Source organism: Pongo pygmaeus, chromosome 17, assembly GCF_028885625.2.
Source record: "Pongo pygmaeus isolate AG05252 chromosome 17, NHGRI_mPonPyg2-v2.0_pri, whole genome shotgun sequence".
Taxonomy (NCBI): Eukaryota; Metazoa; Chordata; class Mammalia; order Primates; family Hominidae; genus Pongo; species Pongo pygmaeus.
In genome coordinates, this window is record NC_072390.2 from 89,718,865 (window position 1) to 89,744,111 (window position 25,247).

The window sequence follows — 25,247 nt, forward strand, 5'->3', positions numbered from 1 at the left end:
TCCACCATCGGGGAGGGGCGAGGTGACGTAAGCCCTGTGGACCAGGCCGGGATTGGTGGGCGGGGCGGAAATGGAGCTGGGAGAGGTGACGTCAGCCTTCCGCACCTGGCGCAGGGCGGAAATGGGGCGGGGAGTGAGTGACACCACCCCTCTGCCTCTGGCCAGGTTGGTGGGCGTGGCAGGGGCGTGGCGTGGCGGGGCGGGGGCGGGGAGGGGAGGGGCGTGGCGGGGGCGTGGCGATGCCTGCCCCCCGGACAAGGCAGGGTTGGTGGCCAGGGGGACAGCGGGGCGGGCCCGCGCCGCGGTCGTGGCCGGGACACGTGGTACGGAACCGGCGCCGCGCTTGCTGCTGGTAAGAGGGCCTTGCCTAGTGGGCCTTCCTTCCCAGGTGGGTCTTCCTGATGGACCTTCCTTCCCGGGTGGGCGCCCTGAGAGGGGAACGGGCTGGGCAGGGAGGACCCGGGTCAGCGGCGAGAGTCACGCCTCATTCGTGGGGGATCGTGGGGCGCCCGGCCGCAGTCAGGCGGGAACAATGGTGTTCGGGCTGTTCCGGAGCGCGCGGTCGGGGGCGGAGGCCCGTGACGGCCATGGCCCCGGGGCCTCTGGCACCTCCGGGGGCCCGGGGCCCCGCTCAACCGGGCCATTCGTGTCCCAGCAGCGCCGAGCGCGTCCCCGGTCCGCAGGGACAAGCTGGGCGGCGCACTTGGCCTGAGCCTGCGTGGCCCTCCCTGGTGGAGTCGAGTGGAACGACCCTGGTTGCAGATGGGGTTGCGGGGAGCCCAGCGCTGGTCAGGCCACACCCCTCCCCAGGGGCCTGCTGAGAACTCCAGCCTTTCTCCAACGGATCCCTTTCCTGGAGACCTGGGGTGGGGGATGTGGCGGGACAGACGCCTCCCATGTTCAAAGGGCCCCGGACAGGGTCCCTAGCTCCCGCCAGCATTTGAGGCAACGTTTAAGGCTATAGGAGGAAGCATCTGAGGGGAGACAAAATTCCCATGCCAGCTTGATGGTCTGGGGCAGGTGTCTCATTTAATTGGCTTCAGTGTCCTCATCTGTGAAATAGAGACAATATTTGGTCCGCCTGGACCAATGTCCTTGAGACCTTGGTCCTCACAGACAGGGCCACCAGGCTACCCCTCCCCACCGCCTGCCAAGGTCAGATTCCGTAGATCATCCAAGCGTAGGCTACAGGAAGAGGTGGAGAACCCGGGGCCTGCTACCAATACCTTCATTGTCCCTAATGTTTGCAGGCAGGAGTGGAGAAAGAGAAGTTCACATTATGTTTAGGGATCAAGTTCTAGCTTGGGCAGATTGGAGATTCTTTTATTGGTTCTTATGCAGACATGAAGGTGTGATTCTGTTATTTGTGTTATATATGCCTTCAATTATCAAGGGACAGAGACTGAGATTCTCAGAACTAGAAGACTCATTTGTGTGTACTACTGATGGTTCCAGGTGCCACAGCAATTTCTCCTTCCCTCCACTAGTCTCAACATTTAAATCATGTTACTCCCTTGCCAGGCACGGTAGCTCATGTCTGTAACCTCGGCACTTTGGGAGACCAAGGCGGACAGATCGCTTGAGCCCAGGAGTTCGAGACCAGCCTGAGTAACACGAGGAAACCCCGTCTCTACAAAAAAATACAAAAATTAGCTGGGTGTGGTGGTGCATGCCTGTGGTCCCAGCTACTTGGGAAGCTGAGGCAGGAGGATCATTTGAGCCTGGGAGACGGAGGTTGCAGTGAGCCAAGATCGCACCAGTGCACTCCAGCCTGGGTGACAGAATGACATCCTGTCTCTAAATAAATAAATAAAGTTACTCCTTATGAACTTTAGATTTTTAGAGGGGAGTGAGGTGTCATTTAAAAGGATAATGCTTGCTTTTGCTCAATCCAGCATACTGCTTTTACCTTAGTTAGTGGTGTTCTCCAGAGCATATAAAAATGGTTCCATTTAATGGCTTTGTAACAGGGGGAGGTGAAACAGGAGTTACCCAGAAGTGTGAGTGGGAGGAGAAACTGGAAGCTGGCCTAATCTGGTTTGACTTGATGAGTGATTAACAGGAGTTGCTTTTTAGCCCATCTCTGATGGTGGAACAATCTGATCCCTGTTTCCTCTCTTTTAGTGAAAGTTGTAACTTAGATAATTACAGTCATATGTTGCTTAAGGATGGGGATACATTCCGAGAAAATGCGTCGTTAGGCGATTCGCTGTTGTGTGCACATCCTGAGCTGCGCTCACACAAACCTGGATGGTACAGCCTCCTACATACCTAGGCTATATGGTGTAGCTTATTGCTCCTCGGCTACAAATCCATACATGTTCCTTTACTGGATACTGTAGGCAGTTGTAACACAGTGGTAGGTATTTGTGTTTCTAAACATATCTAGACAGAAAATGAATTTTTTAGCTCCATTATAATCTTTTGGGACCACCGCTGTTGTTGATGGAAATGTTATGTGGCATGTGACTATATTTTTGAGTGACTTTAGCTATAATGCCATTGGTTAATTTGACTACAAGAGAATGATATTAATGAGAATGTACCACAGTGAGCTTGGGATTTGTGGCATTTAATAACCAGGAACCCAAATGAAAATCACCACATGTAGCATATTGTCCTGCTAAATAGGATTTCCTTTAATGTGAACAGGTAGCTTCCCTGTGTACATTTTTGGCAACAGGTGGACGACAATTTTATTTATTAACACTGATAAACGCCTCTCCAGGGTGCTCATGGGCTCCATCTTACTTGAGGCTGCTCCAAATGAGTGCCTCAGCAGAGAGATCCCGAGCTGGCTGGGAGGTATGTAACTATTCCATGCTCTGTGGCTGGTGTTTGAAGAGGAGGAAGAGGGTACTTGAGAAGGCAGCAGCTGGATCTTCCACCCATATAGAAATCACATTTGCAACTTGCAGTGCCCTGCGATTTCATCACCCTGCACAGCAACAGCCACTTTTGAACAATTGCCACGCTTGGTGTCATGGTGGATAAAGTCACCTCTCTGTTGAGAAATCACTTTGAAAGCCTATACCAAGAAACCAATGCTCTTTACCTGCAGCAGGTCAACGCACAGGCATTTGTCTGGCGTGTAGACACGAGGCTGTAGTAGGGTCCTGTCACTCCACAGCTGTGATTCTAAGGCACTTCCTGTCCCCGCAGTTTTGAATTTGCTCAGTACAGCTGTGTGCTTTCTGCTGCGGAAAGCCAATTATAAAAGTCCCAATACCAGAATCATTTTTACATTGTATTCATTCTGACTAATAAAAAGAGTCCGAGGATGTGTTTTCTCCTGTATCTGTGAGTGGGGCAGAAGTTGCTGGGTGTCACGCATGGAAGCGGGGTGAGAGCATGCGCCCTGGAGCCTGCGTGGCCTCTTGGTCAGGTGCTTGTGGAGGTTCAGCTGTTGCCCTTTGGCTGTTTCTGGACTAAGATCATCAACTTTCTTAAACTGAATCTGGTTTTCCTTGGGCTCTGTCGTCTGTGTTGTGGGTTTGTGGTGGTGGACACAGGATGTGACATTCTGGCTGGGATCCCTGAAGTGACTGTATCCTCTGGGATAACAGAAAGTGGAACTTATCTTTGTGCTTTAAGAGTGTAAAAATTTTTATTAAAGTACCAGTAAAACTAAAAGTGCCTACTTTTAGTTCCCAAAACTGGTTCCCAAAGCTTTTGCCTCTGAAGCCGCAGTCACTTCCTGGAGCGTCTCTGGCTGAGGGTGTTGCAGTGCTGGCTGGGAGGGTGGGGCAACACTTTACAATTCTGAACAAGTGCTTTCTGGGCAGGTCGCCCGTCAGTCCCCACTAGAGACAGGACTGACCATTTGCTCTTCCTTACAAGAACCTTCGAGATCTGCGGTCTGGGGTCTGGTTGAAAGATGGCAGCCCTCACTACCCTGTTTAAGTACATTGATGAAAATCAGGATCGCTACATTAAGGTAAGGGAATGTTCATTTTAGGAAACATTAAAATCTGATTTAATCCCATGTGGCCCAGAGAAGCTGTCAAGAGCTAGTATGAATTATGCCATTTAAATCCAGGGTTAGAAGATCTGCCTAGAGACCTGTTCCATTAGCTTCTTATTATGGTATAGGTTACACTTTTGGTTTTTGACAAAGTGTTAATGTACGTTTCTAAGAATAGCACATCTAATTGAAATTTTTGTTTCATCTCCATCAACAATTTCTTGTGATAGTTACAGATTAAATAGTTTGCATTAAGTATGTTCCAAGTAATTCAATAATGTTATGTATTAATCCGTTTCTTGATGTTAACTTAGAGCATTATGTTTTAAAGTTACTCTTCGTACACACATTACAGATGAAATCTTTAGAATTCTCATTCTAAAATTATACTTTAGAAAATTTGGCCATTGTCAGGATGATAAATAAGCTAATTTGGACTGTGGCAACATTGGGTATTTTCTGTATCTTTCAGTTGTAATTTAGTTACATTCAGATAAAAACTTATTTATGGAACCTGGTACATTTTACATTTACTTCCTCCTTAATCTTTAAAAATAAACCATCTGACATTTTTCTTTTGTACTCTAGTTCTTGGTACAGAGTTAGTACTGTAGCAGGACGAGCCACAGACAAAACCTCTCAGACACCGAGTTGTAGAAGGAAGGGCTTTATTCAGCTGGGAGCATCGGCAAGCTACTGCCTTAAAATCCGAGCTCTCTGAGTGCACAATTTCTGTCCCTTTTAAGGGCTCACAACACTAAAGATTTCACGTGAAAGGGTCGTGACTGATTTGAGTAAGCAGTGGGTATGTGACGCGGGCTGCATGCACCGGTGGTCAGAGAGAAACAGAACAGGGCAGGGAATTTCACAATGTTCTTTTATACAATGTCTGGAATCTATGAATAACATCGGTTTTTAAGTCATGAGTTGATTTTTAACTACTAGGTTTAGGCCAGGCAGGCCCAGGTCCGGTTTTGGGCCTGGTGCCGGGCTGCCTGTCTTTGATTTCACTTCCTTGTTTTTGTTTGTTTGTTTTTAAACAGGTACTGAGTATAAAACAATATGAGAGGGTCTCTCTCTTCCCTCAGTACGAACAGTTTTTAAAATCTTAAACCCAAAGCGCACGTGATGGGTCTGTCCTATTTCCAATCAGCCTGTTCAATGCAGCAGCCACAGAGGGTGAGCCAACCATGTGTGCCTGGAACATGGCAACGTTACGGGAGCCTTTTCTCCTTCAAGGACACCTTTTCAGAATCCCTTGTTGCTTCTTGTCCACAAACAGAAACTCGCAAAATGGGTGGCTATCCAGAGTGTGTCCGCGTGGCCGGAGAAGAGAGGCGAAATCAGGAGGATGATGGAGGTTGCTGCTGCAGATGTTAAGCAGTTGGGCGGCTCTGTGGAACTGGTGGATATCGGAAAACAAAAGGTAGGAGGCAACATTCTTTGCATTGCAGGACCACAGACAGATTCTGCCTGAGGGGTTGACAAGACTCCACAAGTTCTTAAAAGATCTTTTGCTTCAAACACCCCACTCACCTTTAAAACAAAAAAGGAAGGGCCCGATTTGGATGGTAAGTTCTGTACGTGACTGCTTCAGTTGGACTGGGGCAAAGGTTTTGTGGCACTCAGCATTTTTCTCCAGGAAGGAGAACTGCTGACAGTTACTCAGGACTAAGTTAATGTAACAGTCATTCTGAGAGAATGGCTGAGATTCCCCTCCCAGCAATCCATAAGCTTTCAAACTAGGAAGTTACACTTTATTCATGTCCATTTAAAAATTATAAAGACTCCCCCCAACCCCCGGCTCCCCCCTACACACAGTGCTGCGTCCCTGAGCCTTATTTTTGTTATTTTTATTTTTTTGAGACAGAGTCTCCCTCTGTCGCCCAGGCTGGAGTGCAGTGGTGTGATCTCGGCCCACTGCAACCTCCGCCTCCCAGGTTCAAGCGATTCTCCTGCTTCAGCCTCCTGAGTAGCTGGGATTACAGGCGTGCACCACCACACCCAGCTAATTTTTATATTTTTTATAGAGACGGGGTTTTGCCGTGTTGGCCAGGCTGGTCTCGAACTCCTGACCTCAGGTGATCCGCCTGCCTCGGCCTCCCAAAATGCTAGGATTACAGGTGTGAGCCACTTTTTCATAAGAGATATTTTGTGTGGGGGTCTGTTGCTTTTCAGTGCAGGATTCTGACAGGTGAGAATGGTTTGTTTTCTTCGTAAATGAACAGTCTCACTTTGTGGTACAGTAAGTACTCACGTCATCCATAGGTTCTTAGAAACTGCAACTTTAAGCAAGACAACATACAACAACAGGTCCTTGAATAAGGTAGTTTTGTTCACTTAAAGTGATAGTTTCTAAAAGCCTATCCATGAAGTTGAGTGAGGACTTACTGTGCGTGTGTATATATATATGTGTTTTTTTTGTTTTTTGTTTTTTTGTCGGGACGGGGTCTCACCATGTTTCCAGGCTGGTCTCAAACTTCTAGTCTCAAGCGATTTACCTGCCTTGGATCCCAAATTGTCACGCCACCACGCCCGGCCTCTTGCTGTATGTTATTTCACTAGTTTATTTCAGATGATTTCAGCCTTATGTTAATTGCGTGTTTCATGGCATATATTTTCAAAGTTTGTAATATTCTTTTATATTCTTTGATCTAATGATAAGCTTTGGCTTATCTCGGTTCTCTGGTCTGATGATTTGGGTGTCAATCTGAAATCACAGCGCTGGAAGCTTGAGTGTGGCCGTTCAGTTCAGCGTGTTCATTTCATCAGAGGGAGAGAGTGGAGGCCGGGCAGCTCTGTCCACTGGGAGCCCACAGGAGGCTCATGCAGAGCAGGTTCATGCCCAGGCCTCCCGATTCCCCAGGCAGTGCTGTTCATTTGAAGTTTTCTTCTGAAAACAAATTTAATAATTGACTTAGGGTATATTATAGCTACCCACCAATTTTCCCCCCATCTTTGGGAGAATAAACCAAGTTTCTTCATGTTGTTTCTTTTTAGGGTCAGACTCACCTTGCTCCCTTTCCTTTTTTTTTTTTTTCCTAATACATTAAAAAATCTAGGTGAGGTAAATCATTTTTAGGAGTTGTTTCATTACAATAGTTATATTTACTTCATTGATCACTGACATTGCTGTGCAATTCTTAAGAAAGGGCCTTTCATAAAAAATTAAATTACTGTTATACTATTTTGAATTACATAACACTGATTTTTATCAAGGAATTGAAAGATTTCATCACTGGTGGAATCTTCTGCAGAGATGCTTGTGGTGTGGGGTGACCACACATCTCCTGTTCTCTTCCCACATGTCCGTGTGGCAGTGGTGTTCTATTTTTCAGAGTGACGATGACTTGATGCAGGGGTGAAGGTGGAGGTGGGTGTTTTCCTGCGTCAGTGCAGACGTCGGAGTATTTTCAGGCTGATGAAGGAAAGGTGATGTTGGGCGTTTCAGAACAATTTTACCTATGGGCCCAAGCAGTTTCTCAGAAAATGCTAAAGTATTTCAGAGGAGCCCTATTGAACAGGAATTTATTTAGAGAAAATCTGTGGTCATTTGAAAATCATTTTTCTGCTCAGGCAAGCTGAGGGTCAGCTGGGACTGCCAAGGCCATGGGTCCCCTGGGACCAGAGCAGGGAGATTTCAGCAACAATTTTTTGTCCCTGGTGGCCACAGGCCGTCCTGATGAGAACTGAGGCACAGATACAGCCACACTGCCGCTGGGACAAGTGAGGGGCATCAGGCCACACGCCGCACACGCAGCCACACTGCCGCTGGGACAAATGAGGGGCATCAGGCCACACGCCGCACACGCAGCCACACTGCCGCTGGGACAAATGAGGGGCGTCAGGCCACATGCCGTACACTGGCAGCCATCAGGTTGGGTTGCAGGAGTTACTTAAATTACTGGGAACACAAATCCTGGATCCCACAAGAATCCCAGCCACCTGCCCAGTTTCCTAAAGTGCTTGTACACTTAGAGCTGGAGGCCCTGCAGTTTGGAAGGGACACTTTTCTCAGCCCATCACCAGCACTGTCCTGATCCAGTTGTCATTTCAGTGACTGCTCATTTTACCTCTTAATTGCAAACTGTTAATTTAACTTCATTATCGATTTTGTGTGTTGTGTCTGTTAATACCTATTTTCATGAACAGTATTTTCTAGTAACTAGACTAATATATATGTATGTCATGTTTTAGTAAGAATAGTCTCTTCCTTCTACAGCTAAAACCATCTCCTGCCACTTGCTTGTGACACATTGTGATGATCGTGGGGTATTTTCCTGTTGGAATATAGGCACTGGTAGAGGAGCTACGTGGCCACAGGAGTTTTGCACAGCCTGAGTAGGCCATGGTCTAAAGTAAAAGGTGGAGACCATTGACCTGATGTGAAAATTGGAAAAGACCTAAGATTGATTTGCCTCCATTTAGATGCAGGGGCGGGCTGGGATGCCTGTCCCGTCCTCCAGTCCTGTGGGATTGTGGAACACCGGTAGTGCCTTTGGGACAAAGCTCAGAAGGCGTACCTGCTATCACTAACTTTTTAGGATGGCTAAATGTGAATTTAGGTATAAAGATTTATATATATATATATATCTTGGTTTATGGCCTTTTCCATGCATAATTGTAATCAATGTATAGAATTTCAAAAATATCTCTTCTAAGATTATAGTTGATTTTAACCATCATTTCAGAAAATAATAAACTAAGTTGCATCCCGAACTCAGCCTGCGTGTTTTGTTATATAAAAGTCAAAGAAAAATCAGCCTTTAAGAATTTACTGAATTCAGCCAGGTGCAGTGGCTCATGCTTGTAATTCTAGCACTTTGGGAAGCCGAGGCGGGTGGTTTGCCTGAGCTCAGGAATTCGAGACCACCGTGGGGGCAACAGTGAAACCCTGTCTCTACTAAAATACAAAAAATTAACCAGGCATGGTGGCTGGCACCTGTAATCCCAGCTACTTGGGCGGTTGAGACCTAAGAATTGCTTGAGCCTGGGAGGCAGAGGTTGCAGTGAGCTGGGATCACGCCACTGCACTCCAGCCTGGGTGACAGAGCAAGATTCTGTCTCAAAAAACAACAAAAAAAATTTACCAAACTGCCTGCAATTGGCAAACATGTACATGTGCTCTGGAGTACAAGAAAGTAAGAAAGTAAATCTTAATTAGTGACTCCACTGAACAGTGTGCTCTTAAACTCTACAATAGAGGTTGATTGATAAGGACAGATAAGGAAGCTCAAGGTCTTTTAATAATATCCACCTTAAGCACTGAATTTCTTAAACAAAGGCTGTCCTTGGTTCCTTTCCTCTCCATGCTCAGCTCCCTGATGGCTCGGAGATCCCGCTCCCTCCTATTCTGCTCGGCAGGCTGGGCTCTGACCCACAGAAGAAGACCGTGTGCATTTACGGGCACCTGGATGTGCAGCCTGCAGCCCTGGAGGACGGCTGGGACAGCGAGCCCTTCACCCTGGTGGAGCGAGACGGTGAGCGCCGCGTGCCTGTGTGTGCCCAGAGGAAGGGCACTGACTTTTGGAAAGTCATTGCTAGTCCGTTTTTCGGTTTCCAGTACAGACTGTTTTTATTTTATTTATTTTACTACTTTTTAAAAATCTTTTTTTGAGACAGAGTCTCACTCTGTAGCTCAGGCTGGAGTGCAATGGCAAGATCTCAATTCACTGCAACCTCCGCCTCCCGGGGTTCAAGCGATTCTCCTGCCTCAGTCTCCCCAGTAGCTGGGATTACGGGTGCCCATCACCACACCCAGCTAGTTTTTTTATTTTTAGTAGAGACGGGGTTTCACCATGCTGGCCAGGCTGGTCTCAATCTCCTGACCTCGAGTGATCCCCCCACCTCAGCCTCCCAAAGTGCTGAGATTACAGGCTTGAGCCACCACGCCGGGCACAGACTGTTTTTAACGTAAGCTAGAAATGGAGGTTTCTCACAGGTGCCTCTGTCGCTGAACTTCCAGAAAGCCTGCCTTTTCGTGTGCAAATGAGTCCCCCGTGGCTGGTGTCTGCCGGGCTTCCTCTACTGCTGATGCTTTTTCTCAGAATGTACATTCAGAATCGAGGCAGGGCCATCCTGAAAAGCCTGTCCCCTCGTCCCCCTCCCCCACCCTTACCGGCAGCTGCTTCTACTGTATATGTTAGTGGCCTCCTTCACCCGGCTGCCCCAGTGGGGGTGGCGATGTCCCTGTTATTCACCAAGTGCTTCCGTGGGCCAGGCACCTGCAGGCCTTTTGAGGCCCGTGCTGTGAGGGACCCCGCAGGCCGGCCTCTTTTCTTCCTGTTCCTTCTGGTGTAAAGGCCTTCTGCTTTCATTTCTGAATTTCCACATGTGCCTGCACGGGAGTCTTTGACCAGATGAGGAAACCTCCCACCCTCGTGCTGGGCCCCTCTGGGCTAAGTTCCAGGTTCTTCTCATCGAAGCCCTTCCAACTGGATCATTGCATCTGTGTTCAAACCTTTCCTGGCCCAGTGTCAGTTGTGTTCATTACTGTGCAAAATTGAAAATGACTTTACTTAAAGCAACATTTTTTATGAGATGTAATTCCATGTCATTGTCCTTGTCACGGTGGAATTACTAACTTGCGGTGGATTGTAGGATTAACCCTCTCTGTGCATTTGGGCGCCCCTCGAGTGTCAGACCCACATGTCTGCTTGGCCATGCCCTTGAGCCTCAGACCCATGTGTCTGCTTGGCTGTGCCCTCAAGCGTCAGACTCGAATGTCTGCTTGACTGTGCCCTCACTCCTGGAACTCGCTGTCTCTGAACAGAAGTATTTGTCTTTGCTCCTTGTCCGCTACCTTACAGTCTCCGCGGATGGCACCATCTCTCTGCCACCTGCACTGGGAACTGGGTCCCCATCCCTGCCAGGCTCTCCTCTGGGACCACTGCCCTTCCCACATTGCAAGCTCCCTGTCCCCTCGCCCACTCCGTGGCTCCACTTCTGGGCCTTCACGGTGCCACTCCTTTTCTGGGCTGCTCCCAGAGTGACCTCAACGTGCCACTTCTCTTCTTGACTCCTCTTGGGGGACTCAGGATGGCACAGAGGGTCCCTCCCCTCGCCTGCCTTCTGCCTGCCGCTTCTCCCACCTGTACCCAGCCACACGGGACCACGTGCAGCCCGCAGGAGACTGTGCTGCTCAAAACTGCACCTGGGCACCTGCACGGGCGTCAGCCCCGTCACCGCTGCCTCGTCCCCTGTGAGGCCTGCCTCCAGCCATCCTCTTAGCCCTCCCTGTCCCAGCCTCAGTAGGCTCCTGACTGTCGAGGAACCTAGAAGAGCACCTGTACTGTGGGGAAGTTTCACTGCCAGCCGCCCGGCCTCCCTCTCCTTATCAGGGAGCCCTGGAGGGTGGGGGCAGGTCACATTTGTCGGCAGCTCTGAGCTAGCACCGTGCCAGCCACTGTAGTTGTTCAGTGTTTGTCATAGGGATGAGGATTTTTCTTAGAAAAGCTTATATTTGATCTTCAGTTTTTGTGAAAAGTTGGGTTTCATTCATCAAAGGAAATTCCCCAGGTGGTGATGACTTTCAGCCTCATACCACCCTGGGCTGGGTCATGCTGAGACTGCGGGACCTGGGAAGCAGGCTGAGCCCCAGGAGGTCAGGAGACCGGCCAGGCAGACCCAGGCCCACGAGAAGGCCACGCCTTGAGGACGGCTCCCTCTTCTGGTTCCATGAGGCCGGGACTGCGTGGCAGAGGATGGAGGAGGGGTGGGGCCTTGTCTTCAAGTTGTCTCTTGTGTTGTCAGCTTCCCCAGAAGCCATTGTGGTGAGGGGCCACTGTGACTAATGACGCTGATTAGAAGCAGCGTCTTGTCTGCAGTTTTCAGAGTGGTAACTACAGAAAGAAAGAAGCAGAGGTTAAATAATAAACATGTTAGTTCTCTGTTTTTTATCAAATTAGGTGTCACAATTGGGTGGGGGTGAGATTATGGTTCTTTTTTGACAACGGTGCCTTGAGGTTCCTAAGTGACTGGGCTTCCTGTCCCCATTGCTCCCCGCTGCTTCTGGTAAATGGGTTTTAATGAACTAAGCAGCTGGCTGAGACTTCCTGGAGTTAGACTGGAGGTCTCCACCCTGACGCAGCAGGAAGCCGTGCCCCCACCTGACCACCGTGCCACGGTGGGAGAGGAAAGGGGTTCTTGGGAGCATCCACATGGCTTATCTCTTTGATGATGGCAAATTCTCTGACAAATTTAACGATAGTGTTGGGTAGAGACTGGGGGCTCCTGATTGGAGGGGGAAGCCTCTCTCGTGTTTGCTTGGCTAAGGGGTTATCAGATGTGCACCTGAGACACGCTGCTTCTGGGTTCCTTGTAATCATCACTTTATGAATTTGTGGATTGCTGTTCTAGGCAAGCTGTATGGGAGAGGTTCGACTGATGATAAGGGCCCGGTGGCCGGCTGGATAAACGCCCTGGAAGCGTATCAGAAAACAGACCAGGTATGCCCCCCACGCTGACTTCTGCCTGAGTCCTGGGTTCATCTGAGCCATACAAAGGCTCTCTGTTCACACAACAGCTTGTAAAGCTCACAGGAAAAGACAAGACAAGCGTCCCCCAGCCCTTATCAGCACAGATGACTCGGATGTAAAGTACAGGTTTGTTTTCCAGCTTTAGGAAACATTCAAAGTTTAATTGTTTTACAGCTGCTTAAAGGTCACAATATTGGCGGCTCAGCATGATTTTTGCCACCGCATGAAATGTGACTTTTCAGTCCCTGACTGTCTCTGTGAGTGTGGTCCCTTGCCAGAACGTAGTGCAGCTTTGTGACATCACACAGGCCCCTCACTGTCTCTGTGTGGTTTACGTCCTCCTAAAAATAAATTCTGATTTTTAAAATGTATTCTCTGGCTGGGAGTGGTGGCTCACCCCTGTAATTCCTTTGGAAGGAATTAATTTGGGAGGCTGAGGTGGGTGGATCACTTGAGGTCAGGAGTTCGAGACCAGCCTGGCCAACATGGTGAAACCCCGTCTCTACTCAAAATACAAAATTAGCCGGGCATGGTGGTGGGCACCTGTAATCCCAGCTCCCGGGAGGCTGAGGCAAGAAAATTGCTTGAACCAGGGAGGCAGAGGTTGCAGTGAGCCGAGATCATGCCACTGCACTCCAGCCTGGGTGACAGAGCGAGACTCTGTCTCAAAAAAAAAAAAAAAGCATTCTTCTACCTGTGAAATATCTGCTCGTTGTTCAAAGTTTGCTAAAAAACGGACAAGTAGAGAGAAAAATACTTGCCTAGAATCCAAAGACAGTTAGTATTTTGAAATTTACCAAGATTTTCTGTTGCTTTTTGCCTAGTTGTGATCATGCTGTATAGACATCTTTGCATCTTGCTTTTATCTTGTATCATGATGACATAAGAATAAGATAAGCATTTTTGTCAAAGCATGGAATGTTAGGTCTGAAAAGGGTCTCAGCCCTGCTGGTCTGGGGGATTACTTTACATGGTGGGGAGGTGACACCCAGAACCACCTGGCCTGGTGCGGCCGAGCCTGCATGCTGGGCGGGATCTAGGAAGCCTCCCCAATCTCTGGCCCCGTGGAGCCCTCAGCCTCAGCTGCTGTGGAGGCACCTCAGGCTCTGGGGCAACCAAGGGTGACAGGTGGCTGTGCCCGGGCAGAGGTCCTGTGGAAGATCTCATGTGAAGGGCAGAAGAGGAGGAGCAGGCGGGGGAGGAAGTGCAGCCATGAACAGGGCTGTCTGGGGGCAGCCTGGGTGGTCGTGAACCAGGACTCAGTAGCCTTGAGTCCTCATTTAGGCCCTGCTGTTCTTTAGCCTGCCTGGCCTTTGGCAAATCGCCAGCTTCATGCACAACCTCATCTTTCACCTTTGGGTGTGGGGGTCAGAGTCGGGAGAGCACCTGTGAAGCCACAGTGATCCAGACACACGGCAAGGTGGGCACGTTCCCATCGGGCTCCTCGGGGAGAGCAGCGCTTCTGTGCCCGGGAGCAGTGAAGGTCACACAGGAGGACCCATACCTCCTCGTGTTGGTGGCTCCGCTGGTATAATCAGGACTCGTGTGGTGTTCTAAGTGTCGTGGCCCTTATTACAGAGGGAGCAGCACAGGCTTTTCTGGAAGTTCCCCTCGGTCATGTGGGGTGGCCCCAGAGAGCCCCACCTTGCGAAACTGGACCGGTCCAAGTGGCCCGGAGCCACAGTGGCCTGGCAGCGCCTGGGGAGGGGGTGACGACAGATGCACACAGAGGCCTGTGTGGTCGGTCTGGAGAATGCCAGAGATGTGAAATATGTAATCCTGAGTGTGGTTTCTAGAAGGAAGGTTTGCAAAGCTGAACATCCACTTGTGCTGTTCCCTTCTCACAGGAGATTCCTGTCAACGTCCGATTCTGCCTCGAAGGCATGGAGGAGTCAGGCTCTGAGGGCCTAGACGAGCTGATTTTCGCCCAGAAAGACACATTCTTTAAGGATGTGGACTATGTCTGCATTTCTGACAATTACTGGCTGGGAAAGAAGAAGCCCTGCATCACCTACGGCCTCAGGGGCATTTGCTACTTTTTCATCGAGGTACAGTGCCAAGCTGTACAGTTCACTTTTTTCTAACCCCTGAGTCTCCTGGTTCTTCCAAACCCAAAGTAGGCAAGGACCCAGAAGTCAGGTGCGCAGGAAGGAGAAACACAGGGCTCACTTAGTGCCCCAATTCCCAGCTTCCATAAACCACCGTCATATACCAGGGTGGACAGCAACACTTCCGATGATCAGAAGTTAATCTCACAGCAGCATCAAGCTAGGACAGTGTGATTTGTAATGTTGCCTTGGAGTGGCTGAGAGGAGATTAAATGCTAGTTCATTTCAGAAGATGCGAACACATACAAAGCATTTTAGAAACACTTCCTCTTGAGGGTGGCAATGTTTATATGTTAGCACTTAGGCTCCTTATCCCATGAGCAAGTGACTGACTGCACGGGAAAAAGAGAAACTGAGGCCGGGCGCGGTGGCTCAGGCCTGTAATCCCAGCACTTTGGGAGGCCGAGCCAGACAGATCACTTGAGGTCAGGAGTTTGAAACCAGCCTCGCCAACATGGTGAAACCCCGTCTCCACTAAAAATACAAAAAGTTAGCCAGGTGTGGTGGCGGGTGCCTGTAATCCCAGCTACTCGGGAGGCTGAGGGAGGAGAATCGCTTGAACCCGGGAGGTGGAGGTTGCAGTGAGTGGAGATTGCACCATTGCACTCCAGCCTGAGCTACAGAGCGAGACTCCATTTCAAAAAAAAAGAGAGAAACCGAGGCAGCACCAAGAGTGAGAAGGGCCAGGCCTCCCTAGATTCTGCTGCTCACTGGCTGGTGGTCATCTCCCAATACCCCACAGGATGACTGTGGTGATTAAATTAGGTCCTGTCTGCAGACGTCATTTATAACCTGAACAGTGCTAGAAATCACTGCAGTTGCTGCCCTGAGCCCTCACTCTGAGCAAGGTACTGTTCTGGTTTTAAAAGTGGCCGCCTGTCACCCCCGGTGCTGGGAGGGGCACTGCGCCTCTTCCCATTTGCAGGCGAGGAGGCCGGGCACTCAGCAGGCAGCTGCCCTACGCTGGGTATGCAGCTGCTCAGTGCAAGGGCGAGGTCCGACCCCAGGTCTCGGGCTCCAGGCCTGTGGTGGGTCTTATTCATGTTAGGCTGCCCTCTCAGCAGAGGTGCAGGGTCTTTGTTAAACTTCTAGCAAAGGCTTTGAGTGGTAGGCAGATTGCCCTGTGGAATGCTTGTACCTGTGGCTAGTGTTACCATCTTATCTGTGGTTGGCATATGCCACAGATAAGCTGGTATTTTTTTGTTCCTGCCTAAGTCTTTAATTTGGGAAATGCTTTGCTCCCTGAGGGAGCAAATTTTGATTTGGAAAATTGTCAGGCCTTGTAAATGCTCTTTGTTGAATTCACTGTCACATGATAAAAATAAGCTCCCACTAGGCAGCCAGATACAGCAGCCTTTGTTTCCGTGCAGGTGGAGTGCAGCAACAAAGACCTCCATTCTGGGGTGTACGGGGGCTCGGTGCATGAGGCCATGACTGATCTCATTTTGCTGATGGGTAAGTGCGGGATGGGCGTTCAGTCCGCAGTTTAGGGGAAGTGGATGGGCGTGACTTCCAGGCTGTCTGTCATCAGCATTGGGTGCATTTCAGCATTCCACATGAACCAACTTCTGTCTCAGTTTCCAACTGTGCCTCTCCCTCCTTCCACTCACTTGTCCCTCTGAGAGGCCCCCTTGTTTTATTTTTGCCCCTGAAACCCTCCTGTGCCTGTCACCACCTGGTGAAACCTTGCCCTGCCTCCAGCACCCAACTCAGTCGCCCCCAGGTCCTGTCTGGCCAAGCCCCTCGAGTGCGTGGTGCTGTCCTTCCTCTGGTATGGTCATTTTCCATCTCTCACAGGGCGCGTGTTTTGGCCTCTCTTATGTATAACTGGCCCCATCCAGGTCCCTCCGCCTGATCAGCTCTTTGAGCGCAGGCATCCCATCTTGCTGTTCCCGGCGTCCTCCTGCTCTGAGGCCAAGCACAGCCCTCCCTTCCTGCACCATCCACAAGCTCTCCATTCCTCCCCGCCGATGCCAGCTGCCCGCATGACGTCCACTCTGTTATACCCACAGTTTACCCCCCTCAGCTCGGGAGCAGCTTGTTTCTTGTGGAATGCGCATTAAAAAGGCACACGGGGCAGTGCGATGGTTGTTAGAGTGGGGCTGCGTGAAGCCAGTCTGCTGGTTTGCATCATGGTCTATGACCAAGGACAATTTCCTGTCCCCACTTGTTCCTCGGTCTCCTTACCTGAGAAATGGGAATGCCCAAGCTGCTCCCTCATTGGCTGTTTGGCTGATTACATCACTGGCTGAGCCTGAGGCCCCGGACGGTGCCTGACAGGCGATAGGTGCATGGGATGCATCTGCGCGCATCATTCTGTGGACCCTTGTGGCTGCTCTTGGCCCCTCCTCAGCCACGTGGCTGTGGGGCCTGAGCCACGTCTCTCCTGAGCCCGGCTCCCTGGGGTCAGTGCAGGAAAGAGCAGCTCGCCTTGGTGCGGCCTTCCCTGAGTGCTATAACCCTCTCCCGCTTCCCTCAGGCTCTTTGGTGGACAAGAGGGGGAACATCCTGATCCCCGGCATTAACGAGGCTGTGGCTGCCGTCACGGAAGAGGAGCACAAGCTGTACGACGACATCGACTTTGACATAGAGGAGTTTGCCAAGGACGTGGGGGCGCAGATCCTCCTGCACAGCAACAAGGTGCTGGTTCAGGGCTCGACTCTGCCACCTGCCCGGGCCACGCTGTGACACAGGTGTCCCCCAGGCCCTGTCACCTTCCCTAGGTCCAGGGGGTCTCTGAGGGAAGAGCTGGAATGTCCAGTGCACATGAGTCACTCAGAAAGCAGACTGTGACCAGGTTGCTGGTCGTTGGAATTCTTTAGTATCAAAATCCACTTTTGATTCCATCAGACCTGGAGAAGCATGCAGAGGGGACATGGGCTGGCTCCTGCTGGCAGCGGCTCTGCCGTGTTTGTGTTTATAGAGTAACCTCCTTACCGCTGGGCCCAGGGCTCATTTAAGCCGCATTAGAGCCGAGTGCTAGGTGGAAACTGTGCCGAATGTTTACCTAACCATTAGGGGAAAAGTGGGTCATGACTTTTCTCTTAATAGGCTGTAGGTTTATGCTGTACAGATCTAAGTTCCACACGCTGTAGGGTTATGCGGTATAGATGTAAGTTCTGCGGGCTATAGATTTATGTGGTATGGATGTAAGTTCTGCAGGCTGTAGGTTTATGCGGTACAGATGTAAGTTCTGCAGGCTGTAGGGTTATGCGGTATAGATGGAAGTTCTGCAGGCTGTGGGCTTCTGTGGTACAGATGTAAGTTCTGCAGGCTGTAGGGTTATGTGGTATGGATGTAAGTTCTGCAGGCTGTAGGTTTATGTGGTATGGATGTAAGTTCTGCAGGCTATAGGTTTACGTGGTATGGATGTAACTTCCGCAGGCTGTGGGTTTATGCGGTATAGATGTAAGTTCTGCAGGCTATAGGGTTATGCAGTATAGATGGAAGTTCTGTGCCATTGATTCAGCCAGCATCAGTTGAATTAAGCAACTCAGCCCCTGGGACACAAGGGAAATAAGGCCCGGCTGGGCTCTTGAGTTTTGTCTCCCAGAGACAGACAGGCAAGAACTCTGGAAGGATGTGCTGAGGGCCACGCTGGGCAGTACCAAAGGCTGTGGGCCTGCACAAGGGGAGGGTCATGGTGCTGGGAGCGGCTGAGGCTCATCAGAGGGTCCTGTCAGCCAGCAGGGGTGCAGGGCAAGGCTGGCATGCCCGGTCAGCAGGAGCACAGACATATCAGCTGCTTAGGGACAGATGGGCAGCGGGGTGAGGCCTGGGACTGAGACCGAAATGCAGGCCTGATGGCCTGGGCGCTGCTGTGGAGCTCCAGGTCTTCCAGGAGACGGTGAGCCCCAGCCAGGATTTGAGTTCATCGGATCTCGCATTGGGAAAGATCATGGGTCGGGGTGTTGGAGCTGAGTCGGTGGAGCTAGGAGACCCATGAGGCTGTTGCAGGCACGGGAGCCTTGGCTGGCATCGGGGAGGAGCCTCTGGAATAGGAAGAGAAGGTCCCCACTGGCAGTGACTGGACAGTGATGTCATGGACCGAGGGGTTGGGCACAGGGAGCAGCGGGCCTGGGAGAAGGTGGGTCTGTTTCTCCTGCCCTGTCCCTCAGGCTCATGTTTGCTTCCGTGTGCAGTGTTTTAGGGCCTTGTCTATTCCTCCCAGATAACATTGAGCTGTTTGGTTCACAAACAGAAATCTACACATTCAGTGGCTAAGTCACTGAGGAACCTTCTGGAAGCCCCTTTGGGGGCACACCTACTCTCTTGACCCACCTTCTGCTGCTGCAGGGACGCCGGGGGCGGGGGCAGGCAGGAAGGTCATGGTGTTGATGACACACTTGGGAAACAGGAGATGAAGTCTCTTCTGGTCTGAGGAGATGGCATCATCGGTATTCAGGGGGCCGTACCGGATGTGCTGGTCAGCCTGGCTGTCCTCTCTCAGTAGGAACGGGCTGCACGCCTATGTCCTGTGGGCCTGGGAGAGGCCTGTACACAGCCTGGGCTGCATCCCCTCTTCCTCTGGTGCCTCTGGCTCATCAAGATCTCCAATGTCTGTGGGACCTTGACACCCCCAGTTCTACAGGTGCTCAGTGGCCAGCATGGCTCTCCTAGTTCTGCCAGGTGGACCTGAGCCACCCACGCTGCAGCAACGGGCAGTGAAATGCCTCACCTGAGGGTGTGCAGCCTGTCAGGCGCCTCCTTTGTGCTGAGTCACTTACTGCAGTCGCACCTGCACCTGGACCTCCTGCCTGTGGTTGTCAGGGTCCTGAGCCAGGCCCTGTCTCATACCACTGATTTCCCAGACAACATTCCCAGCTCCTCGGTGAGCAGACATGGCTGGCACCGAGTGCCTGAAGTGTCCCTGACCCTCTGATTTTTCTGCAGAAAGACATCCTCATGCACCGATGGCGGTACCCTTCTCTCTCCCTCCACGGCATCGAAGGTGCCTTCTCTGGGTCAGGGGCCAAGACCGTGATTCCCAGGAAGGTGGTTGGCAAGTTCTCCATCAGGCTCGTGCCGAACATGACTCCTGAAGTCGTCAGCGAGCAGGCATGTGGGGCTGGGACACGGGGTAGGGGCCAAGAGCTGCTGTGTCTGGGCAGAGACTTGGGTAATAAAGGCTCTTACTCAGCAGACACCAAGGCCATGCGTGCCCCCGCTTCCTGGCTCTGGCGAAGTCAGTAATTATGACAGTCACGGTTCAGAAGCTAATCAAAGATAATGCATCACATGTAAGTGACCTTTGTTACTGATGAGGCAGGCCAAAATCTGGCCTTTGACCTCACCTCAAGGCTCCAGGCCAAACACCAACGTTGGGCCAAGCGTGTTCTGGTCAGAGTCCCAGAGCCGCCCCTTACCACGGTGCCGTGTGGAGGGGACTCTGCTGGCTGGAGGTCAGCCCAGCTTCTGACTGTCCACCTCAGCTGGGATTCATGGGGAGATGGAGTCTTCCCACTGGGAACGGGAGCCTGGGGCTCACCCTTCGTGTTGAATACTGAGGTCTTGTCACGAGGAGGTGTCCCTGGGTCAGCTCCTGGCTCTATCCTGGGTCTGGATGCAATGTAGCCTGTGGACATGTATTTTATGAAGTACCTCGGTCTGCTCAGGCTGCCACAGTAAAGACTACAGATGCGGTGGCTTACGTGGCAGAAACGATTCCTCACTGTTTCGGAGGCGGATGAGTCCAGGACCAAGGTGCCGGCAGCTGTGGCATCTGACGACGGTTCCTCCTGGCCATGGCCACTTCCCTCGCTTGTCCTCACATGGCAGAGGGCAGGCTCTCGGTATCTTCTCACCCAGGCCCACCCTTCTGGCCTCATTTAACCTTTGTCTAAATAAGGTTTAGGAAGAGAAAAAAAAAATCTACTGAAGAATAAAAGCTAGGCTTTTACAGAATTCAAGTTAGTTTCATTCAGGCGTCTCACTGAGGACTGCAGACTGTGGCCTGGGGCCCAGGAACAGCCTTCGAGAGGTTTGGCCAGGCTGCTCCGAGAGAGAGCGGCTCAGCTCGCAGCTCATCTGCAGGTGGAGGAGCTTTGGTGCATGCAGAATCACATCACACCTGCTCAGATGTTACATTCCATCCGAGCCACACTGAGCCTCGGTGTAAGAGCACGTGTGGTCATAGGTCACAGAGGCGCAACCACTAATGCGGTCAGGTGCTATCTTATGTGTGGGGAAAGGTAAGGACAGGGTCATTTATCTCCTAAGGAATGCAGTGACTCGGGCAAGAGGCAGGGGTGGTGTGTGCTCCCCCGTTTTGTCTTCAAAGCATCTTTCCCGAGAGCTACAGGTAGTGGCAGGGTGGAGCCTGTGAAATAGGCCGGCAAGCAGAACGGCGCAAACACAGCTTCTCACATTTGTGACTTTGTCTTACACCTTAGTTACTTCTGTTAAGTCCCCAAATGTAGTCACAGTGGAGTTTCGGGCTTAAATATGTGAATTCTGGGGGCACGCAAACATTCTGTCCATAATATAAAGCAGGTCAGGGAAGATTGTTTTTAAACTTAATTTATATGGTATCATCATTTAGAAGATCTTTGGAAAGAGTGAATTGCTTGATATTAAAACTTTGTCTTTGACTTTGAAATAACTGGGTTTTATTTTTTGATAAGAAGTCCCCTCTTTCTGGCCGGGCACAGTGGCTCACGCTTGTAATCCCAGCACTTTGGGAGGCCAAGGCGGGCGGATCACGAGGTCAGGAGATCGAGACCACGGTGAAACTCCGTCTCTACTAAAAATACAAAAATTAGCTGGGCGTGGTGGCGGGCGTCTGTAGTCCCAGCTGCTCAGAGAGGCTGAGGCAGGAGAATGGCGTGAACCTGGGAGGCGGAGCTTGCAGTGAGCCGAGATCGCGCCACTGCGCTCCAGCCTGGGCGACAGAGCGAGACTCCGTCTCAAAAAATAAATAAATAAATAAATAAAGAAGTCTCCTCTTTCCTTACTCTAGTTATGTAGCTCAGTATTAAGCAACAGAAAATGAGACTCATCGTAGACTCAGCATAGACCCATCACAGACCTGTCAGAGGCCGATTGTAAGCTCGCTAGACCCGTGATAGCAGACCCGTAGGTCACTAGCACTGGATCAAATGCCAAGCTTATAAAGCATTGTAGATCTCTATTCTATCTGTGGTTTAGGTCACAAGCTACCTAACTAAGAAGTTTGCTGAACTGCGCAGCCCCAACGAGTTCAAAGTGTACATGGGCCACGGCGGGAAGCCCTGGGTCTCCGACTTCAGTCACCCTCATTACGTGGCTGGGAGAAGAGCCATGAGGACAGGTTGGACACTCTCCTTGGGGATGATGCCGGGCAGGGCCCGTTGCACGTCTGATAGGACTCTGTTATATCGTGTGGGCGCGTAGCTATGTCGGCGGCACTGCTGTATCGCGGGGGCGCGTACTTAAGTCAGCATGAGGACAGCCAGTGTGTGCGATGAGCCTGGACCCCTGGCGGACCTCGAACACGGGTTTGCTGTCCCAGGGCCTTGCACAGGGTCTGACTGAGTGCTACTGAGTAGTGGTCTGAGACAGATCCCCAGCCTTGGGGCCCCAAAGCTCATCGTTTATTTCATTTCCCCCCAGTTTTTGGTGTTGAGCCAGACTTGACCAGGGAAGGCGGCAGCATTCCCGTGACCTTGACCTTTCAGGAGGCCACGGGCAAGAACGTCATGCTGCTGCCTGTGGGGTCGGCGGATGACGGAGCCCACTCCCAGAATGAAAAGCTCAACAGGTGAGAGTCCAGGGTGCGGCCCAGGTTGGTGTCTCCTGCACAGCGTCCCTCTTGCCCCTTCCCCTTCCCGCCATGTGCAGCTGCCAAGAGAAGCAGGTAGGGGTGATGGCCCGGTGACCTGCCCTCCTGTATTTGTGTGAAGTGGGAACTTAGATGGGAGGCAGGATGAGGCCTTGCAGGAGAGGGGTGCTAAAAACAAGGTTCATGCAGTGTTTATCTCTGCACTTCATCTACCCCTCTCTCCATTTCCTTTTTTTCTGTTCATTTTTCTGTTTCCTTCTTGAGGAATTGCAGTGTCATTGCTAACTGCACACGTTGCTGCTTTGACACATCCCTGACTTGGGCGGACGTGTTGGGAATTCTTCCCACAACAGGGCGGGTGCAGCCTCTGAGCCAGCCTTGGGAGCAGGAGGGGCCCAGCAGGCAGGGGTCTCGGGCAGTTCCAGGGGAGGCCTCTGGCCCCTAAAATTGCTGAGGAGGGCAGAAGGCAAGAATGCATCCTGGGGTAACCAAGGCAGACGATCAGGGACTAAGACAGAGGCAAAGACCCTGCAGGAAGGAGGGAGGGGGAGACAGAGACCTGGCTGCAAGGACCGGTGGGGAGGCCTGGTCTTTAGAAACAAATGGATAATGGGAGGAGCCCACGATCCAAGCTTGATGTTTACTACCGGGGCACTAGGGGACCAGGATTGGTCTCTGGGCTGGGCAGTCAGACTGCAGCTGCACTTGAGAACCGGGGTGCTGAATTCTGAAGGCAAGCAGGGCTCAGGGCCCCCAAGCTGGGATGGGGGATGCTCCCCAGGAAGAAGGCAGAGTGTGTCTGGGTTCGGGAGGAGTCACCCACACCTGGGTGTTGGCTCATGACACCAGCCAACACAATGATGTGTTCCTCTCTACTAGGCATAACTACATAGAGGGAACCAAGATGCTGGCTGCGTACCTGTATGAGGTCTCCCAGCTGAAGGACTAGGCCCAGCCGTCTGTGTGCCACCTCCGACGAGAAGGAATCCTGCCCTCACCTCACCCTTTTCCAACTTGCCCAGGGAAGTGGAGGTTCCCTCTTTCCTTTCCCTCTTGTCAGGTCATCCACGACTTTAGAGAACAGACACAAGTGTATCCAGCTGTCTACGGGTGGAGCTACCCGATGGGCTTAAGAGTGACCTGGAGTGACAGCTGAGTCACCCTGGGTAAGTTCTCAGAGTGGTCAGGATGGCTTGACCTGCAGAAGATACCCAAGGTCCAAAAGCAGAAGGTCTGCGGAAAGTTCTGGTTGTTGGCCGGGCATCACGGCTCACACCTATAATCCAGCACTTTGGGAGGCCAAGACAGGAGGATCACTTGAGGCCAGGAGTCTGAGACCAGCCTAGGCAACAAAACAAGACTCTGTCTCTACAAAAAGTTTAAGAAATGAGCCAGACATGGTGGTGTATGCCTGTAGTCCCAGCCACTCAGAAGGCTGAGGCAGGAGGATCGCTTGAGACCAAGAGTTTGAGCCTGCAGTGAGCTATGATTGCACCACGGCACTCAAGCCTGGGCAATGTAGCAAGATCCTGTCTCTACAAGAAGTTTTTTAAAAATGAGCCAAGTGTGATGGTGCATGCCTGTAGTTCCAGCTACTCAGGACACTGATGTAGGAGGGTTGCTTGAGGCTGAGAGTTGGAGGCTGCGATGAGCCATGACTGCCCCACTGCACTCCAGCCTGGGCAACAGAATGAGACCGCATATCAAAAAAATAAGTTCTGGTTGTCATTGAATTGGGATAAACAGAGAGCTTGATGCTTTCTGCCTTCTGTCTCAGATGATGCATTGCACATTTGGGATATTTGGAAAGGAAATGAGGAAAGAAATCAGGGCCTCCTCTGATCTCTTGCTATCTGCGGGTCCTGTCCTTTTCTCAAGACCTTCACCATTACTGGTGTTTTCCTGTCTTCTCTTTAGTATGATCCCTCAAAACCTCACTAACTGGTAGGATGATTTTGTCTCAGTTTGTCCTAAATAAAAAGTAAACATGACACCTCTAAAAGAATCGCTCCGTCTGAGTTGCTCGTGGTGTGCACACCATGCTTATTGAGTGGTGTCTGGTTGATGGTGTCAGCTCAGCAGTCAGGACCCGGAAAACAGAACCCAGGTCTTCCCAGGCGAGCACTCCCTCTCTCTTCCACACAAGTGGAGGCTTACTCATGGCCCCCTGCATGTTCCGAGAAGTGTCCCTGTCCCTGTTCCTTAATGGCTGTGGGGCCACAGGAAGTCCAACTGGCTTAAACAAAGAATTGATTGGCCCACTTGACATAAAAGAACAGAGTAAACTCAATGAAAGGAAGAGGCTCCTTGAAGTGGTTGGTTCCAGGGCTGGGCAGGGAAAATGCAAGATGAGTCTGGACCCTCTCACATCGGAACGTAAGGATGCGCTCCTGAGGGCATGGGGCTGCGTCCAAGGACACAGGAGCCAGCCTGGAAGAGCTTGCAGGGGCCCAGGGGAGCAATTGGAGTGAGAAAATAGCAGTAGTGTTGGATTTTTACCATGGAATAAATAACAATCCATGAGTCCGTACTAATATAAATAAATAAAGTGACAAAGTGGGTGAGAAGGACCAGTGCCCCTTGATGAAGAATCTCCGCTCATGTGGGAGGGAGGTGGGAGATCAAAGCTGGAGCACCTGCTACTGCAGGTGAGACCCCTGACACACTCTCAAATTGGTAGGCAAAGGTTTAAAGAACGGGATATTTGCATAGCTTGAAAGCACCTCCCAAGGGGAAAACAGTAACTTCATAGTGGAGAGACCTGGCAGGTGCCAACCTCAGATCAAAATGAACCTCAGCAGTAATGACACATCCACATCAGACACCCCCGACACCACTCCCTGAGGAGGACATGCCAGTTCTGGGAACATCACACTCATTGTGAAAAAACATCAGACAAACCCAAACAGATGAAACGTGAGGAAAATCTGTAGTTGGTT

At 51.0% G+C, this 25,247-nt stretch overlaps 1 protein-coding gene across 8 annotated transcripts; it reads left to right on the forward strand.

Moving 5' to 3' along the window:
• Nucleotides 1-213: 213 nt before the first annotated feature.
• On the forward strand, nucleotides 214-24,310 carry CNDP2 (carnosine dipeptidase 2). 8 transcript variants are annotated; one of them, XM_054460776.2, is made up of 12 exons: nucleotides 214-388; nucleotides 3,841-3,937; nucleotides 5,247-5,390; nucleotides 9,282-9,444; nucleotides 12,323-12,411; nucleotides 14,289-14,489; nucleotides 15,920-16,004; nucleotides 17,029-17,189; nucleotides 19,443-19,607; nucleotides 21,696-21,837; nucleotides 22,140-22,287; nucleotides 23,188-24,310. In XM_054460776.2, exons 2-12 carry the CDS (start codon nucleotides 3,878-3,880, stop codon nucleotides 23,255-23,257), a joined length of 1,428 nt encoding a protein of 475 aa, XP_054316751.1. In that variant the 5' UTR covers nucleotides 214-388; nucleotides 3,841-3,877; the 3' UTR covers nucleotides 23,258-24,310. The 8 variants fall into 8 exon arrangements, with proteins under 8 accessions (XP_054316751.1, XP_054316756.1, XP_054316754.1 ...); XM_054460781.2 differs by having other exon boundaries at nucleotides 215-352; XM_054460779.2 differs by having other exon boundaries at nucleotides 219-388; nucleotides 3,786-3,937.
• Nucleotides 24,311-25,247: the final 937 nt, after the last annotated feature.

Excerpts from the sequence above, each read along its gene's own strand:
- CNDP2 (XM_063653825.1), top strand. The coding sequence starts at position 5,093 with ATGGGTCTGTCCTATTTCCAATCAGCCTGTTCAATGCAGCAGCCACAG. Across the intron at positions 9,445-12,322 it reads CACCCTGGTGGAGCGAGACG|GCAAGCTGTATGGGAGAGGT; the intron begins GTGAGCGCCGCG and ends TTGCTGTTCTAG. Across the intron at positions 17,190-19,442 it reads TCCTCCTGCACAGCAACAAG|AAAGACATCCTCATGCACCG; the intron begins GTGCTGGTTCAG and ends ATTTTTCTGCAG.